The following is a 23,717-nucleotide window of genomic DNA, read 5'->3' as shown; positions in this document are numbered from 1 at the left end:
AATTGGCCTGCGTACATTCCAGGTCCCGACAGGGTTAAATTTTGGGCGCAAACGTCGAAGTTTAATATTTAAACAATATTAAGGTTCCGCAAGAAAAAGATAGTGAAGGTGGAATACTTCTACGTTCATGTGACAGGAAATCTTCCAATTCTTGAGCCCTAATTGGTGAGCCACCGTTTTTCATCATGAATATACATCAGCAAGTTTTCAAACCACAATCAAATTCGGGCGTGGAAAATTAAAATAAAGCCAAGTATTAGCTTTGCAACTATGTCTTACGCGTTCAAAAAGTTCTTTCAAGAAATGTATATATTAGAGTATAAAGAATGACCAGTATTTGGTAAGAGCAGGAAACATACCGCCGCATGTCGTCGTGGTTGCCCATGTATGAATCCGGCAAAACCGCAGTCATTCAGCCAATTACCTTTTAAGGTACAAGGTGTATAAAGTTGGTGGAAAAAAGGTTTTTCCGATCAAAGAGGTAATTTTCGGAATATACTACTTATAGTTAAACGACCCTCGCAGGAGGAGACTGTATCCCGACGCTTTTTGAGTTACTGAATATTTGGTAGACTACTAGGTTTTCCAATATAAAAAATAGACTTGGAGACCAAATAAATGTAAGCTTTTTGATTCAATTTTGTTTGATATGAGACCAACAATTCACATGGCGGCCATTCTTGGTATGTTAAGCCTTGTTTTTGCAGTTGTGATTGACCGCAATACGATTAGAAATACTTCTAGCGAAATACGCCTTGCAAATCTCACCGTCAACCAAGAAGTATACTACTCCATCGTGAACTGTTCCTTAATTAATGTCTCGGGCTGTGTTAGTAATGCAGGAAACATACATGTCATAAGCCTTGACGGTGAACAAATATGGGTGAGGATGACAGGAGAGGAATTTGAAAACTCTGGAATTGTCGCAATCAACGCGCTGAGAAGCAATGCGATTTCCAACTTTTGCTTTAATCTGTCTGGATCGTTCTTGAATACAGGAAACATGTACTTTGGTATTAATGGCAGCATTTCAGGATCTCTGCCGTTTTCTGTGACATCTGTGAATTCTTGGTCTAACACTGGCAAGATGATTTTTCATGCAGCCCATGGCGAGAAAGCCAGGTTACGGATCCGGCGCTATGTTGCGGATGATGTGACTAATTCGATATCAAACAATGGCACAATTTGCTTGAACAACACTCTCTGGCCAGTGCATACAAATATCGAGGGAAACGGCTGTATCGCTGTTGGCATGTATGGGCAGATAGACTTACTGTTTTCAAAAAGCACGTACCACATTTCGGAAACACAGACTATTTACTTAGAGTCCATATACTCATTATTGAGAATTGTTGGATTGGAGTTTCGTGCTGGTGCGGCTCCGGTCATTAAAGTCGCAGGTTTTGGAGATAGGAATCACATCCGGCTTCTTATATATAGTTACGTCACCGGATATGACTATTCTGCGACAACGGGTAAGGTGATGGTTTACATTGGAGGTATCCACAGAGTTACTTTCGACATTGGTAAAGGATATGATGAGCGCTTGTTGGATATGAAAGGTGGTGTATTCTCATACAGGGGGCAGCCTCCGAATGAGCCCCCCAACATTTGTAAATGCGGACCAAGGTTACTGACAACTCCATTTGCTTTAAGTATGGACTGAGAAGTTGGTAACCTTTCTTTACAAATCTTTAGGGCACAGTGTTTGGTGTACCATGTCTGAGGTTGTCACCAATGCAACGATTTCAGATTATTTCATGTTCATCTCGTACAAGTAAATACATGAAGGAATTCAGCAACTTTCACTCATTTCACATAAGCGCTTGTAATTTTTGGGTGTGATTAGATTGAGCTGCCCTGTCTCTGGCCTTTGAATTTCTCAAGACAATGATATTTGTGCCTTGACTGATTGCATGGGCCATGTCGGTGGCGAGTAGATATAAAAACAGTTCCATCGAGCAATCTATGTATCGTGAATCTTGTAAGAGATTCTGTTCAGACAAGAACTACATATATAAAAATTTATCACAACTCTATGAGGGAGGTATATGGAGGTGAGAAGAAAGTTCAGTGAGAGGGGTATAATGAGACATGAAGGAAGGTACAATTGATTGGGGTGAGTATGTACGACAAGGTAAATACAGTTGGTTGATGAAGGTTTAATCATACATGAGAGAAATTTCGGATGAGACAGGTAAATTCTGAGCAGATGGGCGGGATCCGAAGAGCCATTTAGATGGGTATAGGACATGTATATTAGACATGCGCAATAAACAAGGATACGAGACAGTTGTATGAGAGCAGGATATGGGACAATCGGGAAAAAAGGGACAAGCAGACAACGCTCGCTCATCAGACAGGTGGGTCAGACAGGTGTAAAAAAAAGGAGAACGACCAGACATTCCAGACGGTGTATACATCTATGAGATGAGCGTATGAGACGGGTGGATCGGACATAATATGTGTCCTTACGTGAAGAGCTTTGAAAGCAGGCGTAGGACATACAGAAGCCAGCTCATTAGGTGGGCGTACAGTATTTTTATTGACAGATCTGAGATGAATCTTTGAGGCGGATCCAAGGGAACTGATGAGACCGTAGTATGACCCTGGTAGAATAAACCGTAGTATGACCCAGGTAGATGAGACAAGTATATACGACATTCAGGAAGGCAGCCACATGGGTCAACTCTTCCAAAAAAAACAAAAAAAAAAAATAACGGAAAATATCACACAAGTACGTAAGTAATATTCTTTTCGAAAGTGTACAACAAATACATCTGCCTCGCCAAACAAGCACCCGAAAGCACCCGGAAAAAGGTAGGACATGATTTTCATTTATGGACTCTTTATATTCTACATTGAATTACATTCAATTTCATGTTCCGGACTTCGTTTATAAATAAATATGATAAGTCCTATTTAATTCCATTAGCGTATTAATTTTAAATGACTGGTTTTAAATGACACATATCCAGAAACCCCTAATAGGATAAGGAGCTCTCTTCGGGCTTAGCTTTAGTAGTTGTGTTAAGTATAACGAAAGTGATCTCCATTATAAAGTCGGTTTGGCTATAACTAAGTCATCCAATATTTATAAAAATGGACTCGGAGACCAATTATCTGTAAAGAATATAAATGAAGGTATATATTCTGGAATCATAAACAGATAAGCAAAAAAGCAAATGCTTTCGGTAATGCTAAACATACGGCTAAACATAGTCGTAATAGAAAGATTATAAGAGATCAGCCAGTATATGTTCATGTTGGAGAAAAGTTGACTTTGTCATGCCTGGATAAGGTTTCACGAATTAATGGTTCTTTACGTTCAGCTGCTCAATTAATAAGTTATGAATTAGTTTTTACTCCGATTATTTCATTATGTATTTTATTTTCTGGTTCCATGAATTTATCTCGTTATATTTATTTACAGAAATCTGTATGATGTTTTTTACTTTTATTGCCTTTATTTATTATTTGGTTTTGGTTGTATAGCTGAATGTGCTAGACCTCCTTTTGATAATGTTGAAGCTAAATCAGAACTAGTTTCGGGCCATATGACTGAATATGCATCATCTATTTTTGTTTTGATTTTTATACCTGGATATGCTTCTATTTTATTTTTCTACTTTAACTGCTATTTTATTCTTCGGTGGTGATTCTGGTTTTTATTAAGGCTAATTTTTCGCTTCACTTGTGTCTGAGTTGGAGCTACTTTCCCTAAAATAGACATGATACATATTTATTTCTTCCCTATTTTATTTGGTCTGGCTATTTCAATTTTTTTTATTATTCTTTTGCAATTCTATAATTCTTATTTTATTTTATATTTCAACATCTTATATATCTATTCATTTATTATTCTCTGTACGCTTCCCTATTTAATTCGGGTCTCATAACCCCTTGCTAGGGCAGCCATGACATTTTATACTTTCTCATTTATCCCTCTCTTCATACTTATCATTATACTTTTTGTCCTTTATGATTGATACCTATACCCAATGTAACCATACGTACATATCATCATTTATACCCATACCAGCCCTTTCCCTTCGGCTTCAATCTTTAATACTTCAATCGTAACTACAGTTTATATGCCTCTTAAAATAACAAGATGTATATTTCTTTATATATTTATGGTCTTTTTCATAATATGTGTTATAATACGATTTATCCATGTATGAAGGTCGTAAAATATAATGTTATCCATCATATTTTCCTGTGGAAGTAAAAAGGGAATTTAATTTGAGTGGATATGAAATGTGTGTAGAATATTTATATTTATATCTAGTCCTATATCTTCACATTGATGATATATATATTGACATGTAAGAAGAATTACATTCTATCCACGCTAAGGGAAGGGATATGTCTTTTTGTAATAGTTAGAACTTGTACCACATCCATAAGATATTGGACATTTAATCTTACCTCTATGTTCTTATTCATGATATAAAAATGATTCAATAAATTCAATCACTACACCACCTTTCAACACCTTCACAAGGTTGTTTATGTGTAACATTATATAGTTTAGCAATACGCTTTTCTTTTGTGAGATAGTCATGATACGATATGATATGAATAATTCCTGCAATGTGATACATCACCCATGCCATAATCTTTAGACCGTCAAGTATAGAATTGAATATAGCAGAGCAAAACTGTTTCAGATCAAAGACGATAGGAAATCTACTATATCATTCATGTTTACTTGATCCATCAAACCAATCTAGCCTTATTGATATTGAGGTATGCTATGGAAACAGGAAGATGAGCAGCCATGTTTATCATATTTTGTTTCTCCTTTTCTTATATTCAAGCGCGGCCCCGATTGTTCACCAGCCCTGCTCAGACAGCCCCGCGCACATCTCCTCCAGACAATCCATCCAGCCAATCCATCCAGACAATCCATCCAGACGGCTCCATTCCAGCAGTCCCTGATGGTTCCTACAAAAAATATATATATACATATATATAAATATATATATCTTTAAATATATATCTATGAATCTAAATATATACATCTGTATATAGATCTATAACTATATATCTATAAATATATCTCTCTCTATCTATACATATCTGGCCCTGCTTCAGCGGCCCCAAACGGCCCAGCCGTCCGGCCCCGCGCGCGCCATGCCTGCCCCGTTTGCTGCCATGCCGGCCCCAAGCCAGCGCGCACCCTGGCCCCCCGGCCTGGCGCCGCGCGCACCTGTTCACCTCCAGCCAAAACACACCCATGCCCCCTCTTCCTCAGCCATGGCCACCGACACCTCGGACGACGGTGCCCTGGACTTCTCCGACGAGGAGTACCGCTACAGCAGCGACGCCGACATTGACCCCGCGTTGACCCACGGCGCGCCCCCTGGCGGCAGCACGGCGGCGGCCCCCAGCCGCTGGAACGCGCTGGACTTGGACGACGCGGACTTTCCGTTGCCCATTCCCTGGACCGACGACGACGGCTCGGACGGCGGGCACGACGACTTGGACGACGGGTACACGCTCCGGGACAACCTCAAGGCCGCGTCCGGGTTCCGCGTGCGCAAAAAGCGCATTTCCGCGCAGGGCTTCAGGCGGCGGGCCATGCGGCACGCCAGCAGGGCCAACGACCCGGAGATCCGCGACCACATGTCGCGGGCCAACGAGGCGTTTGTGCGCGGCGACCTCTCGGGCGCGTGGCGCCACTACTCGGAGGTGATCCAGCGCGACTCGCGCAACTTCAACGCGTACAAGACGCTCGGCGAGATCTGCCAGATCCGCGGCAACACGCACAAGTGCTGCTTCTTCTGGCTCCTTGCTGCGGAGAGCGGCGAGGCGGACGCGGACTTCTGGGGCCTCGTGGCCGACATGAGCGCGCAATTGGGGCACGTGGACCAGGCCGTGCACTGCTACACCCAGGCCATCGCCAAGTCCGACGGCGTGCCGTGGCACTACGTGTGCGAGCGCGCGCTCCTCTACAAGGAGAAGAAGCACTACGTGCGTGCGTTGGAGGGCTTCCAGAAGTTGCTCGCGGCGTACCCGCTGGAGGCCGCGGCCGTGCGCCACTTGGCCAGTGTGTACGTGGAGCAGAAGCGGTACAACGACGCGGTCGGCCTCTACATGCGCGTGCTCGACAGCAACTTGCACCCGCCGCCGGGCCGCGAGTACGTGGTGTTCGACTGGACGGAGCTCCACATCACGTGCGAGTTGCTCGCGGCGCAGGAGGCGTGGGCCTCGGGCGCCCGCCTCATCCGGCTCGTCGCGCGCTGGAAGCAGAACAGATCCGACGAGGCCTGGTGGGACGAGCACGACGACGCGGAGTTCGCCAAGCCGCGGCGCCTCGCGTACGTGCGCGCCAAGAGGCCCACGGCCTGCGCCCTGCTCATGGCGCGCGACTACTCGTTGCCCATCGACATCCGCTTCAAGCTCGGCTGCTTCCGCCTCGAGCTCGGCCAGAAGAACGAGGCCGTGGAGCACTTCGGCTACTTGTTCCAGCAGGAGGACAAGAGCGAGGTGCTCGACCTCTTCTACGAAGCGGGCGCCGGCCTCGAGGCCCACGGCCACTACGCCGAGGCCGTGTGGTTCTTGAAGTACCTCTTCGACAACGACGCCAACACGGAGCTGGACCTTCTTCTCGGCAAGTGCTTGCTCGAGACCGACAGCTTCCGCGACGCCAAGACCGTGTTGATGAAGACCCTCAAGCGCGACCCCGCCAACGTCGACGCCAAGTTGACGCTCATCGAGGCCTTGTACCACACTAACGAGATGGACTTGGCCACCGAGCTCATGGAGGACGTGGCCAAGAGCCACGTCCCGCGCCTCCCCGAGCGCCTGCTGGAGACGCCGCACGCCGCCGATGCCGCCGACGCCGCCGACGCAGACCCGCACGACAACCTCGCGCTCATCAAGAACTCGTCCTACTACAAGAAAATCAGAAAGAACGACTTGGACGCCAGCGACCGCCAGGCCATCGAGGAGAACGCCACCCGCGTCGTCAGGGACAAGTTCACCCGCATGTCCCGCTTGCAGCAGGCCATTGACCAGCGCCACGACGCCGCGGTCTCGGCGTGGCTCAAGCTCGCGTCTCAGCTCATCGAGATGTTCGTGGAGGTCCGCACCTTCTTCCCCAAGAACCGCAAGACCGTCTTCAAGGGCATCGCCATCTACAAGCGCAAGAAGTCCTTGGCCTTCGACGACAAGCTCCATCGCATCCGCGACCTTTTCGAGGGCTACGCCGACGCGGAAAACTCCAGGATTGTCATGACCTCCCGCACGGAGTTCCGCGGCCTCGATTACGACACCTGGTTGTGGGTCTTCGTCCAGTACGCATACTTGTTGCGCCACTTCAAGAACGACTTGAAGGAAGCCACCGAGACGATCGACCTAGCCTCTAACGTCAGTGTGTTCAAACAGGACAAGACCCGCAGCATGCTTCTCCGCATCGCTCGCCTCGCCCTCGGAATTCGTCAGCAGGACTATGCGATCTCCGTCGCAAACAACATCCGGTATTTCCTCACGTCCAGCCAGTTCTCGCCCAGCTCATACGACTTCTTCATGTGCTGCTTTGGCTCTGGCGTCGGTGCTTGGGCCGTGTTCTCCAACTACAACCACCAGAAGTTCTTCCTCCGGCAAATCAAGGCATATGACTCCATGCTTTTCTCCAGCAAAGTGTCGGGCTCTGCACAGCTCACCATCGATGTCGACAGCTTCAAAACCAACCGCGAGCACCCACACCTACTCTACATCTACGCTTGCTTGCTCGGAAGCAACCGCACGTTCTCGTCACCGATCGTATACTTGACTCGGGCCTACAGACAATATTACAACGACCCCACCATATGTTTCGTGCTTGGCTTGGCCCACGTTCATAGGTCCATGCAGCGGAACAGTGGCAACCGCCACATACAGCTTCTCCAAGGCATCAGCTACCTCTTGGAGTACAAGAGCGCGAGGGAACAAGGTGCAACTGTCTACGAGAAACAAGAAATCGAGTACAATTTCGGTAGATTGTTCCACATGATCGGACTTCCCACTCTTGCCGTGCGGCATTACGAAAAAGTACTTTCTTATCACGAGCAACTACGCAATGACTTGGATTACGACTTGCTGATGGAGGCCGCTTACAACCTTTCTTTGATATACATAATCAGTGGGAACTCCATGTTGGCCAAAGAAATCACCGACAGATACCTCACGGTTTAGTGCATGCAGGACATCGGCATTTCCTTGCCGTTTGAAGACTCGCAAGTCATCTGAGGCCACGAAAAAACATAACGCTCACGATGGTTCGTTTGAAACACAGATACATATTGTTTGAGATTCTCTACCCCCCATCGGCGTATGGAACCTCGCGGGAGCAAAAAGAGAAATTCTCGGAGTTCAGCCAGACTCCTAAGGATGCCCTACTACACATGCACTCGCCGTCGCCTTCGGCTGTCAGCCCACGGTCAATACTGCTGCTACTAAAGCGAGTTATAGTTGACCACTACGGCGAGTTTGCGTCAGGTACTGTTGGATCGCTGATCATCGTGAAGTATTTCAGCAACAGAACGTCTACGGGCATTTTGCGATGCAGCAGAAACGATTTTCATATCGTGGTGGCCGCGTTGGCATTGATTGACAAAATAGAAACACACAGGGTGGTTGTCCGCTCCGTGCATGTGAGCGGAACGATCCGCAAGTGTGAGGATTTTTCAATCAGAAGGGCGAGAAAGCTAATGGCAGATTTAGGAAAGGAAGATGAAGTGGAGCGGGGATTAGACGAGTTCATCTCCATGTTCAAAAGCGGTGACCGGGAAGACGACGACGAGTAATGAACCCCATGCCTTCTACAGAGTGGCTCAAAGATTGCTGGACAGAGGAGAGGAGTATTTGTTGTGGTGTTACTAGGACCTGCACGGTCAAGGTGGTGTTCTGAGCTTTGTTCCGAAAACGTTATCTCCAGAGGCATTGTTTTGCTTTTCTCTCGACGTCATGGATCTCAGACTCAGGTTTGGAAGGAAGAACTCAAATTCTTTTCGATGATGGTCCGCGCTGTTCCGTCACTTGGCCACACCGCGAACATTCCCGATGCGCGACCTTCACTGGAAACTGATCCACTGTGTATTTGTTAACAAAGCAATAGGTCCCACTGAAAGGGCAATAGCGCAAACACTTCGCATAGACCTGTCGCCCTACACGGCGTACTTTATTTTCTAGTCAGTCTGAAACTCTTTTGGCAATACCCATGAGCGCTTCCAAGATTCTAGAACAAATTCTGAGGAAAGGCAAGATCACGCCGGTGGCCCTGGCCAATAATTCCGCAGGCCATACAAATGACCAGCAGTCCACAAAACCACCACGCCCCAAGTTTCTGGCAAATCTGGCGACCCCTCCAAGTGAGCGGCCGGTAGATCCGGTGGTGGCTCGGCTTAAAGCAGCAAGAAAAGCCGAGCGTGAGCAGAAGGAGCGGGAACTACGAGAAAAGAAAGGCTTGCCGGCCAAAAAAGCCACCAGCACCAAGCCCAGAATCGGGCCCCGGCAGCCTGCCCGCTCTCTTGCCCAAAGAACGACGCCAAACAACAAATCGCGGACTCTTCATACAACCTCAAACCGCCTGGCATCGGCCCCTCCGTTACAGGCCCAAAACACACAAAACGAGAAGAAACCCAAGATGTCGTTTAGTCAGCTCATGGCCAAGGCTTCAGGAATCGACCAGAGCAAAATGTCCATTGCTCTCAAGCAGAAAGCCAAGTCGTCTGAGGTTGCCGGAGCTCCAAAACGCAGGACGCCAGAACACGACTCAAGACCCGATCCGGCATCACGAAAACTGCAGGGGCTGGCGGGAAGTCTCAGAAACCTGTCTCAAGAAAGTGGCAGAATACCGTCTCTGTCCGCAAGAGCCAGGTCTGGCAATCTGGCAAAAGCCGCTGGAGCACCAAGAGCTCCGCACGAGACTCAAAACTCGTCACAAACAAGGGCGCCGCACCCGACACGAAAGCCCTCGTCGGCACTTGCAGAAAAGCTCAAGCAGAAACCAAGAGGCAAATCTCAAATGCTGGGTCACCGGGCAGAAGTGCACGACGACGAGTCCGACGAGTCCGACATGGACTCGTTCATTGCTTCTGAAGATGAGGAGATGGAACAGGATGAACCCGAGTATGACAGAGACGAGATTTGGTCCATATTAAACCGTGGAAAGAAGCGAAGCCACTATTCATACGACGACTATGACTCTGACGATATGGAGGCAACAGGTGCCGAGATCTTGGAGGAAGAGTCGCAGTCGAAAAGAAATGCGCTCCTCGAGGATAAGAGAGAGATGGAAAAGGAGGCCAAGTTGGCGGCTTTGAAGCGAGCAAGGAAATCCGGCATCCGGCGATGATCGAAAGGGGTCCATATCGACAGGGGTCCATATTGCTTGCACAGAACCTCTGCAATGACTGGCAGGATAAGTGCCCGGGAGAATTGACTATAGCTCCTGATGCTATGAGGCTAGGAAATTGTGGCTGCTTCGAATGCCGATACTCCTGTTGGCAAAATCTAGAGTTGATTTTCTGTGGATTTCCAACGCTTTCACTCTTGGCCGAAGCCTCAAAGAGTCTACTGGGATGAACCATCCCCTTATTGCACCTCAACTGCTTCAACATATTAGAGGTATGCCGAAATGTCAAAGCATATTCCAACACAAACCCTATCACACCATAAACCATAATTACATCACTTTTCCTCCGCTTAACTCAAGGGGAGATACATTGAATGTATGTTCTTGAATTCGGCATTATCCCGAATGTATGTCTATGTATATAGCTTCATGTCGAAAAGCGTCCTAGACTGCGAGTCATTTGTGCTTTTCAGCACCTGTTCCAGTTTTCACTGCGTGCCATGACCACTGTCTTCATACATATTAGCTTTCCAGAAGAGTAACAAACATAAACCATTGCGCACTGCGGTTGCAATAATCAACTTGTGCTGTTTATTCATAATTGCTCGGATTCGCTTGATTGTGATCATACTGATGTTGAAAATGTTGTGAGATTAACAGCGGGTCGAAACATTCTCTCAATTCTGAACCTTCAAAATGAAACGCCGACTGTGTCGAAAGAATTAAAGTGAAAATTAGAAGCCTATTAAACATGTAAAGATGGGTACAGGGCTTCTAATTTCATTTCCCTCATTAGCCCTTGGTTTTTTTATTGTACACCGATTGTCGGGACACAAGTAACAAAAACCAAAAAGTTTCGGGGGATTTTGACTTCCAAGATAACAATATTTGCCTTAGTCGGCATACATCACCACACCGTTTGCTACTTTCAAGATTTAGGAATTTCTCTCATCTCATCGTGACATTCCAAGTGATAAATGCTCTGTTTAGCTTGCAAAATACCCAGATAGGCTCCTTTAAATAAAACAAGAAGTACACTTGTCTACATGAGCTATCTGTAGCAACAATCTTACAGTGCAGCACACGTAAATGGACAATTCAATATACATAAGCTTTTTACTAAGTGCTCTCAAGAAGATTCCATAACCCCACCAGTTTCAAAAGTCCTAAAACTGGAACTGAGTCGCAAGGCCAATCACAAACAAAGGACGTCGTTTCGTTCAACTGAATCTTTCGTTTGCAAGAGCTCGAGGTACTTCTTCCAAATATTACTCCCTGAACTCAAGCATGACTCGTTACCAATGATGATGAGTCCAACATTTGCTCTCGTAAATGCGACATAACATTGCCTTTCATCTCCCCAATTTCTCATTATGCCGTCTTCAGTTGAATCGACACAAGAAATAACGATATAATCCTTGTTTCTGCTTGCGAATGCGTCGATGGTTGAGATGACAATCTCCGATAATGTGAGAATAGGGAGCGAGCTTGCCCAATTGAGTTTGTCAAAATCGTACTCGGTCGTGACTTTCTCTGCATTCGGGTTAATTTGAGGATCTTCGGCAAGTGCGGAGGCTATCAAGCACAGCTGGTAGTTATATGGAGAAAGCACTCCAATTTTTGCTCTGGGGATGCTTTTTTCGTATATCAATTGGACTAAGACTTTCCGAACGAGACCAACCTCGCCTTCATTAAAAAAAGAAAGATTCAGATTACCCTCGGCTTGACTAGAAAAACAAGGCAGGATCTGACTGTTAGTGTCCCAAAATACAACTGGTCTAGATAAGCAGTCTTTTATAGTACGACCTCTTTCATTGATTCCGTTCTGAAGGAGGGGACAGAAAAGCTTCGTCAGAAATTTACTTATTCCTGGACTCATGCGGTATTGTGTATCTAGCAAATGATGAGGTTTGTACATCCCGTTTGCAATCACTTTTTCAAACAAAGAGGCGGCTAGACCAGACGTCACTTTCTTCCCTGTCAATTTATTTTTATCACCAATAAGTATAATTTTGGCGATACCGGGAAATGATAAAGGGATCAAACTCAATGACTCACGGCATTGGCTGACCTCGTTTATAATGACCACTGGCACCTTAGGTATTACTCGGAGCTGAGAGCTGCCTGCCATAACTGATGTGGTGAGAAAGACCCTACTTTGCTTGACTATGTTTTCTGAGACTGGATTGCGAGCTTTCAAGATCCAAGTGTACTCCTTGTGACTGACCAGCGCTGACCGATCGCTCAATTTGTCCAAAAGCAGTTGTACGTTTGGCAGCATGGCTTCATAAGACTTATGATGCAAGCAAATTGGACCAATTGTTTCAGACCTACTGTACTCTGCTTCTCGGCTCCCGGGTACTACTCTCAAAATAGTCAGTTCGAGCTCAGGGAGTAACAAATTGGCAATTTGATCCAATTTAGCATTTGACTCAGATATCACAAGAATTGGGAATACGTCTCTTCGCAAAAATTGGGAAACCATCTCAGCAATCACATAGGTCGATCCGGTGCCGGATGGACTTTCAATGATTGTAATCGGATTAGCCATTGCATAACGGACCGCTGATCTCTGAGACTCATTGAGTTTGACATTCAGTAACTCACCTGAGAGTATTTGCGAACTTTCGAACTCAATATTTTTGTTCAAAAGCAAGCTTTCCACCACATTATTCAGGATATTGTGCATTGCATTCAACGACCGGCTAGTGGCTTTTGAAGCAGGCAATAGTGTTACCATTTTCGAGGCCAACTGATTGTATTGCCTCTTTTTGTTCCATGAGTATGGACTAAGAAACATATTCAAGACTTTAAAAGTGGCACCTTCTCCAGAAAAACTTCTCTTTTGAATAAAAATACTCTTTACATATCCATACCAGGGCACTTCATTGCCATATATCAAGAAGAATGCCTGGTCTTTGGTGAATGAGGTTTTGCCAAGTTCTTGCAGCTTTTTCTTGAGATACTTTGTGAAAAAGCTACTTGACATCGGTATTTTAACACGAAACCCTTCATATGTGAATGCATTCTCATGTCTTTTTTCCCACTTGAACATGTAGTCATCCAATTTTATAAGGTGAATGGCATCATCAGAAAGCCATGATTTTTCTTCAAGATACAACACATGGGCCAAGTGATTCTGGTACTCACATATGGAATTCATCTCTGCTCTACTAGCTTTAAATCAGCTATTACGATTCGTGGCTGGTATTTCTGTTGGATTTGCTATCGTAAGGTTTGAAGCGCAAGAATCTAGAGGAAGAATTGTATGAGTCTTTTTTTCATGTCCTATGAGGCAATCGGTCAAAAAAATCTTAAAATCAACTGTTGAATAATTTTTCACATGAAAAAGTGACAAATATATACAAGAAAAATGTAGGTCCTGAGCTATGGGAAGAGGAGACAATAGCACAAATATCTCACGGATTCTCACATCATAATGAATGACCCCCTAGACGCTTAAACAGCCAGTGACTCACGACAAGTCTGAATTAAGGAGAAACATATATATCGTTCTCGAAGCCAGCAGGGTTACATGAACTCGCATTATTTGAGGCTGAGGTTTTTGAAAGCCTGGAAAATATGAGGTCGAGTTCTTTCATGGCGTCATAAATTTTTTGCTTAGCTTCAGTTTTTATCGGAATGCTACTGACTTTTTTCTTAGAAATGGGTTCTCCAAGCGTGAACTGTTACTGACAGTAGCAAAAGGGGGAAAATCAATAGCACAAATCTCTTGATCTGTCTCTCTCAATAATATATGCTTTGTTTAGCGCGCGTATTGTTATTTGGCACAATACATTGCTTTTCAGCACGAGCTGCCCTATTGCCGAAATATCATTGATTGTATATATTTCTTAATTAGAAAAAAGGAAGAAAGTGGCGTTAGCGATGATATGTCATTTAGCAGACATGGCAAGGGGTTAGATCTATAGTGGTATGTCCTGATTTTTATACGTTTTGATTAAACGAAAATCTGATTTGAATAGTTGACATAGTTCCAGTAACAGACTACTACAAGTCTGAAGTCTGATAAAGACAATTTTAATTTTATCAGAAATCGACGTCTTGCTCGCCTGGTAATATTGAACCTGAAACGAAGAGACGACTTCCTGGATGTCTGTTTTGTATTCCGGGCCCGGGCTGCTGTGCGCATCGCACCCAGACAATGTTTGAGTGATACAATGAACCCTATTGAAGGGAAGCAGCACAATGGAATATTCGCAGATTCTCAAAGATCTTCGGCGAGAAAGTGCAACAGTCAGGAATCGCATCCAGTCCATTATTTTCGATGCCAAGTATGTGGCCCAGTTTTCTGAGTTTCCCATAGTGGCCAACGAGCGATGCGGCCTCTGGTACGTAGAGCCTAAAAACACTGCTGCCAGTGTCTATTTCAAATCCACAGACGGCCACACCGGACAATGGAAGTTTTCCTTGCGTAGACTCAACTTCCACATGTTGGATTTATTCCAGCTTTCCCAAACAATTGTGTTGGTTGACTCCACGAGAAAAGGCAAGATCATGCCCGATGCGCTTCTGAAAACAGTACCTATGTGGTGTGCCGTACTTAACTACATCATGTTTGAAAAGGAAGACGTGGATCAATGGGATGAACTAGCAAAAGATAACTGGCTTTGTACTCCACCGGAAATGGTCTCAGCAAGTGAGCACTCAGCCATGGTGAAACTCATACCTGAGCATGCGAGAGAAGTCCAAAAACTCGGGCTTGTGGTCAAACAGGAGCTCATACAGAAGTTAGGCGCCCACAAACCTCTTGTTCCCCATTGGTTGTATCCGGGCAAAAAGTCACGCGTTAGCGCTTCTGACAACCAGTTCTCCATATGCTGCCTTACAGCATCACGCAAAACTTCTTCTGGGACAAACGTGCCTGGCTGGCACTATACTCAACCTTACGTACAAGGAGCTGCTGATGACCATGAGCTATGGGCATCACCAGAAATATGCGAGGGGAAACTCGACCATAATCTTCTTTGGAATGAGATCTATTATGAGCCTGCGGATGATTTGCGAGTAGTTGATATGGCTACAGGGGATATCTGCCTATGGTTGGGCGAGGACGAGTTTCTCTCCAGGATTGAAAAAATTTATACCAACTCAAAGTCGTGTAAAGATACGTCCGCCATGGATGTATCGCCTTTGAAGAACACGGGCATTTCGATCGGTGCCATCACCCAAGACTTATCTTTCTCTGAGATCACAAAGATCAATGACCTGATTTCACACATAGTTGTCCTTTCTTCAGAATTTGCTGTCACGAATGTGCCCAAAGACTCTTCAGTCAAGATAATATTGCATCGGGTGGAGAGCTCGAAAAAGGGTTCCAAACAATTACGCGAGATTCTTCCGAAAATATTCGAAACCATATCGACCGTCAGTATGCAAGATCAAGTAATTATACTTTGTGACTCGGGTAAAGACTTGTGTGTGGGTCTCGCATTGGCTATTCTAGCAAAGTATTTTGATAGGGATTGGAATCTGGTATCTTCCCTGCCACATGTGAACAAAGACGTGATCAAACAACACCTCTGTATGGTGCTGAGCTGTCGACAAGTGAACCCCAGCAGAAACACACTTCAAAGTGTGAACACGATTCTCATGTAGTACTACTTCGCTGATGAGCTTGATTTTTTCACAAGATCAAATCTAAGCCAAAGCATCTGCTCTTCGATTTGATGTATGTGCTGAACATTACAGCAATATTCACTACTGAAAATAAAATCCAACAACCTTTTGTATGACATCGGTTTTAGACATTCATTCACGATACCGAGGTTAAAGGTGTTTCCTTCGAACGGTAATCTTGCCAACAAACTGTCAAGAATAAAAGTGTCAAGAAACTCCTCCAAAGCAAGAACTGAAACCTAGAAAAAGTCAAAATACAATTCACTGGCTGACAACATTTCATCGATTCAATTCTCGGACAGACAATACTTGAGCTGTAACTCCACCTCCAGTTTTTGATTCCATCACGATTTGTTCGTGATTTATAACGGCTACCACAATATGTTTACAAAACACGGTACTATAAAGCATGAAACTACCTAATACATCATGGAAAATTTGTGTTTTTCGATACAGAGCACATACGCTTGAAATGAACTAAGCAACAGGTGCGAGTACGGTGGGCAGTACCAATTTCATTCTCGTTGAGTAGACCCAGCCTATAATTCAGGGAACTGCTAAATAAATATACGACCGACCAAATTATTGAGAAACGAGCCATGTAAGAAGTAAAATATCAGCACCTAGAGTATCATATAAACAGACAATCCTTGCCATCAGCTTTGTTTTCCAAACATCTGCTCATTGAAGATCATAACATTTTCGAAGCGCTTCGGTTTGTGATATACAAGCATTTTCTTCTGATAACGCTATCAATCAAATCTATTTCTTTTTTGGTGAAATACAAGCACATGAATGATGCATTTGTCTCTTTGTATCCGATGAATGGATCAAATTTCTACGAGATGACTTCATTACCGAGAAGCAACAGCAAACATTTCTTTGCAATCATAATTATCGCAAACTGAATGCTTGAATTTCTCAACATATTGTTGAAAATGTTCCTCCTCCTCTTCCACTCAGATACTGATTTTCGAAAATCGATTGTGTTTTCTTAAGCGCATATTGCAGATGCGCTTACATGTCCAATAGCGGGTCCGCATAGATATTACAAGCACGGCTCCTGCGCATGAATCGCACATTAATCACTCCAATATAAGTCCTAACGACGGAAAGTTTCTAGTAGTTATCAGAGTGTATTGAGGCACCATGACCAAAATCCTATGTCTTCCAGGTTTCCTTCAGAGTGGCGCTGTGTTTGCAGAGAAATCGTCGGGACTTCGAAAATTGCTCACAAAAAAATTGAGATATGACTTGGACTATATTGACCCTCCAGTCGTGATCTCTAGCAAGGAACAACTCCCTTTCAAATTGTCCGAAGATCCACTGGAAGAAAGCGAAAAATGGGCCAGGATTTTAGAAAAGGGGCTCAACCGGTGCTGGTGGCTCCATACCTCTGATGGTGAGTACGAAGGTTTCGATGAAGCAATGAAATTCGTTACTGCGTACATCAGACAGAACGGGCCCTACGACGGCATCATTGGGTTTTCTCAGGGCGCAGCCATGGCGGCCGTTATTGCCAATTCGATTGAAAAATCGGTGCCTCAAAATGGCCCGCTTGCAATAGCAGTCATGTTTTCACCTTTTGCCTTCACCGTTCCCAGGAAGTCTCGTGACGTTATGGCCCGTCTTAATTCCGAAGTGACCGATGTGAGAGAATACGCGAACCTAGTTTCGCTCAATCCTCTATATCGTGAGTATTTCACCCAGCAGCTGTCTGGGACCAAAACAGTGGCTGTATATGGGATGGTAGATACGGTTGTGCCACCCGTAAGAACCGAGTATTTGTGTTCTCTCTATGCACAGATCGACATCATGAAGCACGACGGCGGCCATTATATGCCCAATAAAAAACTGTTTCTCGATCCGATTGTGGAGCTGTTCAAGAAGGCTTGCGAGAGTACACCCGCGCTTTGAAGTGAAAATACGGGTCAATCCACGGGATGCCTGAACCCAGGCGATTTATAGGAAATGTACCATCAGTCTGTCGCGCCATTCAATGTCCAAATGCTATCTCCATAAAGCAACTTCCCATCAAATATGTTTTTTGAGCGGAACGTATGATTGGTCTTCGAGTCATGAATTTGGAATGACATCTGTAATTCTTTCCGAGTGAGTATCAATCCAGGCCAATTATTTGGATGCTTTATAGCAACGCACTACTGTGGTGCCTTTTTTTGCGCGGCTTATTATTGCACTGACCATGCCTCTATCTTTTTTCTTCGACAAAGCCGTATCAGTGCCCATACCCGTCGTTCATTGCATTGTTTTCATTCCCCCGCTTTCAGTTGCATAAATCTAAAAAAAGGACACTCGGTTCTGCAGTTGAAACCCATTTTTTGTGAACGTTCATCCAAAGAATGAGCTCTGCCGTCGAATCTGATATTCCGGGCCACGCCAAAGAAGTACTGCCCCCAAGCGACCTTCAAAAAACGAGCAGTTTGCCAGCGGCAGAATCTTCAAAAAGCCATACCGGTACCTCCTCTTCAGATACCCCCAATCTGAGAGTGAAAAGACCGATTTCGCCCGGTGAAGCAAACGGCGAGGGCAATAAAACAGCCCGTTTGGACGATGATGATCTCAGCAGTTCGCTCTCCCGGCGCAAAGACCTGTCACATGCAATCAAATCCTCGAAATACGTGAAAAACCCGTCGTCGGTGTACAAAGAAACTGCCCTGGAGGTCCCGGCATGGATGAAGAGTAAGCTCCAGAATGACGGTGCTCACAAATACGACAAATATGGCCAGCGGGCAACCCACGATGACCCGTACGCCAAATATAGCAAGCATACCCTGGCGGCGGATGCGCCAAAACCACAGCTGTCGAATCAGGACCGTTATGCCAAGTACGGGGCGCCTGCTAGGCCTGCCACGGATACCAGAGTCATCAGACGCGAGCCCGAGCCTGAAATCAAACGCAAGGACATTTTGCCTGCTGACGAGGTGGCAGATCCGGGCGTGGAAGTTGCAGCCTACACCTCAGTTCCTAGCGTGTCTGGGCCCGGGATGAATGCTGACTACCGCACGTTCCAGAGTAACATTGCCCACAAAGAAAACAAGGATATCAATAGCATTGTACGCCAGCACTACAACCAGCGGACATATCAGTCAAAGCTCCAAGGATCGCGGACTAAATCGCCCATTTACAAGATGCGCAACTTCAACAATGCCATCAAGTATATGCTCATAGGCAACTGGGTCAAGCGCAGGGCACCACAAGCCCCGCTCGTGATCTTGGACATGTGCTGTGGAAAAGGCGGGGATCTAAACAAGTGTGAGTTTGCCAGTGTGGACCACTATGTGGGCATTGATATCAGTGATGCTTCGGTGCGAGAGGCCTATTCCAGATACTCGCAGAACAAAGCAAGATTCATTCCTCAGAATCCTCAGTCAAAGCGCTCCAGAGACTCTCGCCGCTACAACTTCGAGGCGTGCTTTGCTACGGGTGACTTGTTCACGTACTCCGTGCCTGAGATCTTGGAGAAGAACTTTCCGGGAATCATCGAAGGCTTGTTTCCTGTGGACGCAGTATCCATGCAATTCTCGTTTCATTACGCTTGGGAAAGTGAGTCGAAAGTGCGCCAGGTCCTTACGAACATCACGAGGTCCTTGCGCCCGGGAGGCACGTTCATTGGTACAATCCCGTCATCAGACTTCATCCGCAACAAGATCATCGAGAAGAAGTGGATCGCCGATCGGACCTTTGGCAATGATCTATATCATGTCAAGTTCGAGCAAGAGCCACCGGAAGACGGTGTGTTCAGGTCTCCTTATGGAAACCGCTATGACTATTTTTTGAAAGACGCGGTGGACGATGTTCCGGAGTACGTGGTTCCCTTTGAAACGCTCCGGCTGTTGTGTGAGGACTACGGTCTTATTCTCAAGTACAGGAAGAACTTCTCGGAGATCTTCAGCCTGGAAATCCCAAAATACTTCAGCAAGTTGAACAAGAATTTGATCGAGGGAATGAAAAGGGCCGACGGAAAATATGGCGTTGAAGGCGATGAGAAGGAGGCCGTGGCATTTTACATAGGCTTTGTCTTTGAAAAGGTAGGTGCATGATGGTTCCACGGGATCCGCCCGAGCCTATTTAACTACATTGCATACAATAGCCAGGCCATGAGCGCAAGAACGAAGACGACAAGTCTTCCCCTCGTGGTGGTCGCAAGCCACAACCCATATCCAATTCCCAAATCGGCAATTCTTCGGAAAGCATACTGGTGCAATCGGTCGAGCGCGGTGAATTTCATGTACACCTGTGTGGGTCCGCTAACGGCAGTGTTGGGATCGAAACCTTCAAGTTGGCTGTTGTGTGCAAGATGGGAAGCAGCAGGTAGAACAACAAAATACCCGTTTTCTGCGATAATCGACTCGGGTGCTTCTAGAGGAACAGTGATTTTCAAGTACACGGGCCGGTGGTCAGAGCGGAGGTATGTCGATGCACTGTTGTACTCGTGTATCACGGGCACTTTCCCTTTCTTGTATGTGGACTGATAGAGGATTCGATCGCACCACAGCGGACAGCGTTTGGAATTGTATATCGCCGTGTTCAAGTGAAACTTGTATGTGGGATGGAAGGTGATACAAGGCTCATCAAAACCAGAGAAAAGCTCGCCTTCCGTTCGGCCTCGGGTAAGCTCGTCATACTTCGCCACGAGACTCGGCACAATGTTTGGCTCGAGCTGTTTTGTGTTGTCCTGTAGCTGTACGAGCTCTCCCAATGCGGCCTCGTAGTTCTTCGGGTCTTGCGTCGTCCGAAAGTTCAAGTCGCCCATGAAAAATGCGTGTGAGCCCGGCTTTAGGAAGCTGAATCCGTCGCCGAAATCTAGCGCCCGCATCAATGTCTGGATATTCTGGATGCGTCGCTCGTAGTAAAACGAACCTTCGAAAGCTGAGAGGTGGGCCGTGGCAAAGGTCAATTCGGTCAGCAGCGAGTCGGCAGCAGAGTAACTCACTCGGATACCCACTGCACCTTTCAACAGTGATTTGGCATTGCCGCAGCTGGCGTCGGCAAATCTGCAGGTGCCAAACTTCAGCGCAAATGGGGTCACCAATATCATGCCGATGACGCCCACGTGATGGACCCCGAGAGTCGTGAACGCGAGATCGGCATCTGCCGGGCCATTGTACTTTGTGTTCAAGGCATGCAAAACGATTCGGTTGATATCGAACATGTGTTTTCGGGCAGAAGGGGCGAAAGTGCCATCCATAATCGAGCATATCTCCTGGAAGCCAAACACGAACAAGTCGGATGGCGCATCCGGTAGCGACTGCTGGAGGTTGTCGGCAAAATCAGCCGTGTTGATTTGGAGTTTCCCACAGTTCAATGTGAGGAGGTATAAGGGAATCGACATCCCTCCCGGTGTATATAGTGAGGGGATGGTATAGCAGATCGATACTAGCAATCGATGGCTCAGGGCAGAGTGCGGAGCAGGATTCTGTTTGCTTTTGGATGGTTATGACGTTTCAGATGCGTCAGGTCAGAGCTTTGTGTGGAAGGTGTGGTTAGGACCTGCCTCGGAGTAAGCATTCACGCTACAAGATAACGAACCACCATGTGCACCACTCAGGTACATAGTGGGCACGCCAGCACTGCGAGAGTACTTGTCTTTTTCCCGAGTTGGCGATTTTGCAAGCATACCAGAAACGGAGTTTGAAGACGCGGGTTTCCCTAAAAGAAAAATGCAAAACGCCTAAAGGAAGTGGCCTTGTTGGACTGGCTCTACCAGGGCCATATATCACCTGTGCCAATACTAGTGTATGCGCGCTCAGTGCATATCTAGACAGCTGAGCTTCGGGCAGGCCTCGGTCTTGGCTCTTCTCGATAGTTTGCCTCTTCTAAAAACCACGTACGTTCGGAAAACCAAAATGTCCCTTGAAGCCCAGAGACAGCTTCTCGAGGAGCTCAATGTGCTCGAGGCGGCTGCGGCCCAGCGGTTCCGGAAAAACCCGGCCCTACGAGCCGCAGCCCGTATACTGCTGGCCGATGAGGTGCTTGAATCCAAGCCCAAACGACCACATTTGGAAAACATCATGCACCAGCACGAACTAGCGTTTTTCCATAGCCAGTATGCTATGGACGGCGAACGGTGCACCAACGTGTTTGCGGGCGACGCCCTCGCCAGCGAAATCTCGGCCTTCAAAGACCCCGACCTCAAGTTCCAGCATATTCTAGCCACCATTCGCAACATCGATGACAAGTACCATGGCGCCGCGCCTGGCAGCGCCGGCTCCGTCGCAGACTCCTATGCAATGTACCTGAGTGCGCCAAAGGCAGAGGACCCCAAGAAGTCGGCCAAAGTGAAGCGGAAGTATCTTCTTTCTTCGGCCACTGTGCACATTGATGCGCAGCTCAAACTGGCGTTTTCCGAGTCGGAGTCATACGGCAAGTACGTGGACTTGAGCCTCCCGTATGAAATGGCCAAGTCCTTGCTGGGCTCGCCGCAAAGCTACGTGGACTACCTCCGGGCGTTTCTTGAGTTTGGATGCAGAAGCAAGGCCCCGGCGTACAGCAGCTATCTCGACACTCTCCTCAAGTACTTGCGCAACTTCCATGCCAACGTCTTTCCGTTGTCGCCGGAAACCGCTGCTGGTGCTTCTCTGGAGAAAATCGCTGCTGGTTCCTCTCTGGAGGCCAGGCCGCCATCCGCGGAGGAACTCGGGAAGCCCAATGCCAACGGCGAGGTCTTTTGCTGCGCCTGCGACAAGCTCTTTGCCAAGGAGTCGGTGTACCAGGGCCACCTTTCGGGCAAGAGGCACAAGAAAAACAAAGACAGGAAGCAGGCCGGTGCAAAGAATGAGACGTCCGCCCTCCAGCCGAGCCACTTGGAGGCGCAGATCCGGGCTCTTGCCACGAGCCTCAAGCCCATCATCGACATCACCATCACCGACCACCAACGACAGGCCCGCTTCTCCGAGCGTGAGCAGCAACTTGAGCGAGTTGCCTTGGAAGGCGAGCTTTCGGAATACACGGCCCTAGACTCGGACTCGGCCGGCGAGGCGTCCGAGGACGAGGACGACTTCGATGCCGCCTTCTCCAAAGACTTGCCCTTGGGCTCGGACGGAATCCCGATTCCGCTCTGGCTCTACAGATTGCAGGGCCTCCACCGCTCGTATCTGTGTGAAGTGTGTGGAAACATTGCGTACAAAGGAAGGCAGCAGTTCAACAAGCACTTTGGCCAGCCCAAACACGTGCATGGGCTCATGTGCCTCGGGGTCCTGGAGCAACACACCTCGCTTTTCGCCAACATCTCCACCATTGCAGAAGTGCAAGAATTGTGGGCAAAGCTCAAGCTGGGCGAGTTGGCACAGCAGGAAAACGACGACAATGCTATCGAGGTGGAGGACGATGACGGGAACGTCATGTCACGCAAGGACTACGAGGAGTTGAAGAGACAAGGCTTGATATAGACGACGAGGACTGCCTGCTGGGTGTTTTTTGCAGCCCTTTCCCATAGACAGCAGGCCAGCGGCAAGACTTCTTTCCAACGGGCAGAACTGCTCTACTTTCCAATGGGCAGATCTACCTTCGTCTTGGGACTGTCGATGGCCTAATAAAGCGCACCGGCCACCATTGGCAGCACAATACAAAAAAAAAGTGGTTATGGGGAAAGACTGCAGAATCCCACGCCCAGGCCCGCCTCTGAACCCGGCCCCAGCGATTTCTTCCCAGAGCTTCCTGCTTTTTCTACATGGATCCATATTGGCACACTGCCCGAGAACTGGCGTGCAGG

At 46.9% G+C, this 23,717-nt stretch overlaps 11 protein-coding genes across 11 annotated transcripts; 8 read left to right on the top strand and 3 right to left on the bottom strand.

Annotated features, from left to right (window-relative positions):
* Positions 1–712: 712 nt before the first annotated feature.
* On the top strand, positions 713–1,309 carry METBIDRAFT_19111 (uncharacterized protein; the record flags this gene model as incomplete). Its single annotated transcript, XM_018854845.1, has 1 exon — positions 713–1,309. A coding segment is annotated over one exon (597 nt), but the record flags the coding sequence as incomplete, so codon positions are not given.
* A 1,004-nt stretch (positions 1,310–2,313) lies between these two features.
* METBIDRAFT_30855 (uncharacterized protein) lies at positions 2,314–2,674 on the bottom strand. The gene has a single exon (XM_018855727.1). The coding sequence runs from the start codon at positions 2,662–2,664 to the stop codon at positions 2,356–2,358; it is 309 nt and encodes a 102-aa protein (XP_018712347.1). The 5' UTR covers positions 2,665–2,674; the 3' UTR covers positions 2,314–2,355.
* Positions 2,675–5,586: 2,912 nt separating this feature from the next.
* Positions 5,587–8,184, top strand: TFC4 (transcription factor TFIIIC subunit; the record flags this gene model as incomplete). Its single annotated transcript, XM_018857060.1, has 1 exon — positions 5,587–8,184. One exon carries the CDS (start codon positions 5,587–5,589, stop codon positions 8,182–8,184), a length of 2,598 nt encoding a protein of 865 aa, XP_018712346.1.
* An 80-nt stretch (positions 8,185–8,264) lies between these two features.
* Positions 8,265–8,795, top strand: METBIDRAFT_39205 (RNA-binding protein; the record flags this gene model as incomplete). The annotated part of the gene is made up of 1 exon (XM_018857113.1): positions 8,265–8,795. One exon carries the CDS (start codon positions 8,265–8,267, stop codon positions 8,793–8,795), a length of 531 nt encoding a protein of 176 aa, XP_018712345.1.
* A 413-nt stretch (positions 8,796–9,208) lies between these two features.
* Positions 9,209–10,345, top strand: METBIDRAFT_77408 (uncharacterized protein; the record flags this gene model as incomplete). The annotated part of the gene is made up of 2 exons (XM_018858694.1): positions 9,209–9,330; positions 9,361–10,345. 2 exons carry the CDS (start codon positions 9,209–9,211, stop codon positions 10,343–10,345), a joined length of 1,107 nt encoding a protein of 368 aa, XP_018712344.1.
* A 1,195-nt stretch (positions 10,346–11,540) lies between these two features.
* On the bottom strand, positions 11,541–13,508 carry METBIDRAFT_10772 (uncharacterized protein; the record flags this gene model as incomplete). Its single annotated transcript, XM_018853852.1, has 1 exon — positions 11,541–13,508. One exon carries the CDS (start codon positions 13,506–13,508, stop codon positions 11,541–11,543), a length of 1,968 nt encoding a protein of 655 aa, XP_018712343.1.
* Positions 13,509–14,554: 1,046 nt separating this feature from the next.
* RIT1 (tRNA A64-2'-O-ribosylphosphate transferase) lies at positions 14,555–15,964 on the top strand (the record flags this gene model as incomplete). Its single annotated transcript, XM_018853850.1, has 1 exon — positions 14,555–15,964. The coding sequence occupies one exon, from the start codon at positions 14,555–14,557 to the stop codon at positions 15,962–15,964; it is 1,410 nt and encodes a 469-aa protein (XP_018712342.1).
* A 1,170-nt stretch (positions 15,965–17,134) lies between these two features.
* Positions 17,135–17,902, top strand: METBIDRAFT_39670 (putative serine hydrolase; the record flags this gene model as incomplete). Its single annotated transcript, XM_018857167.1, has 1 exon — positions 17,135–17,902. One exon carries the CDS (start codon positions 17,135–17,137, stop codon positions 17,900–17,902), a length of 768 nt encoding a protein of 255 aa, XP_018712341.1.
* Positions 17,903–18,345: 443 nt separating this feature from the next.
* ABD1 (mRNA (guanine-N7)-methyltransferase) lies at positions 18,346–20,046 on the top strand (the record flags this gene model as incomplete). The annotated part of the gene is made up of 2 exons (XM_018858693.1): positions 18,346–18,571; positions 18,593–20,046. The coding sequence occupies 2 exons, from the start codon at positions 18,346–18,348 to the stop codon at positions 20,044–20,046; spliced, it is 1,680 nt and encodes a 559-aa protein (XP_018712340.1).
* A 32-nt stretch (positions 20,047–20,078) lies between these two features.
* Positions 20,079–21,338, bottom strand: METBIDRAFT_10768 (phosphoinositide 5-phosphatase; the record flags this gene model as incomplete). The annotated part of the gene is made up of 1 exon (XM_018853849.1): positions 20,079–21,338. The coding sequence occupies one exon, from the start codon at positions 21,336–21,338 to the stop codon at positions 20,079–20,081; it is 1,260 nt and encodes a 419-aa protein (XP_018712339.1).
* A 514-nt stretch (positions 21,339–21,852) lies between these two features.
* On the top strand, positions 21,853–23,394 carry METBIDRAFT_10767 (SF3a splicing factor complex subunit; the record flags this gene model as incomplete). The annotated part of the gene is made up of 1 exon (XM_018853848.1): positions 21,853–23,394. The coding sequence occupies one exon, from the start codon at positions 21,853–21,855 to the stop codon at positions 23,392–23,394; it is 1,542 nt and encodes a 513-aa protein (XP_018712338.1).
* Between the last annotated feature and the right edge of the window lie 323 nt (positions 23,395–23,717).

This window comes from Metschnikowia bicuspidata (assembly GCF_001664035.1).
Source record: "Metschnikowia bicuspidata var. bicuspidata NRRL YB-4993 chromosome Unknown METBIscaffold_2, whole genome shotgun sequence".
Lineage (NCBI taxonomy): Eukaryota > Fungi > Ascomycota > Pichiomycetes > Serinales > Metschnikowiaceae > Metschnikowia > Metschnikowia bicuspidata.
Note: the sequence above shows the minus strand (reverse complement) of the source record. Positions and strands in the feature narration are given on the sequence as shown.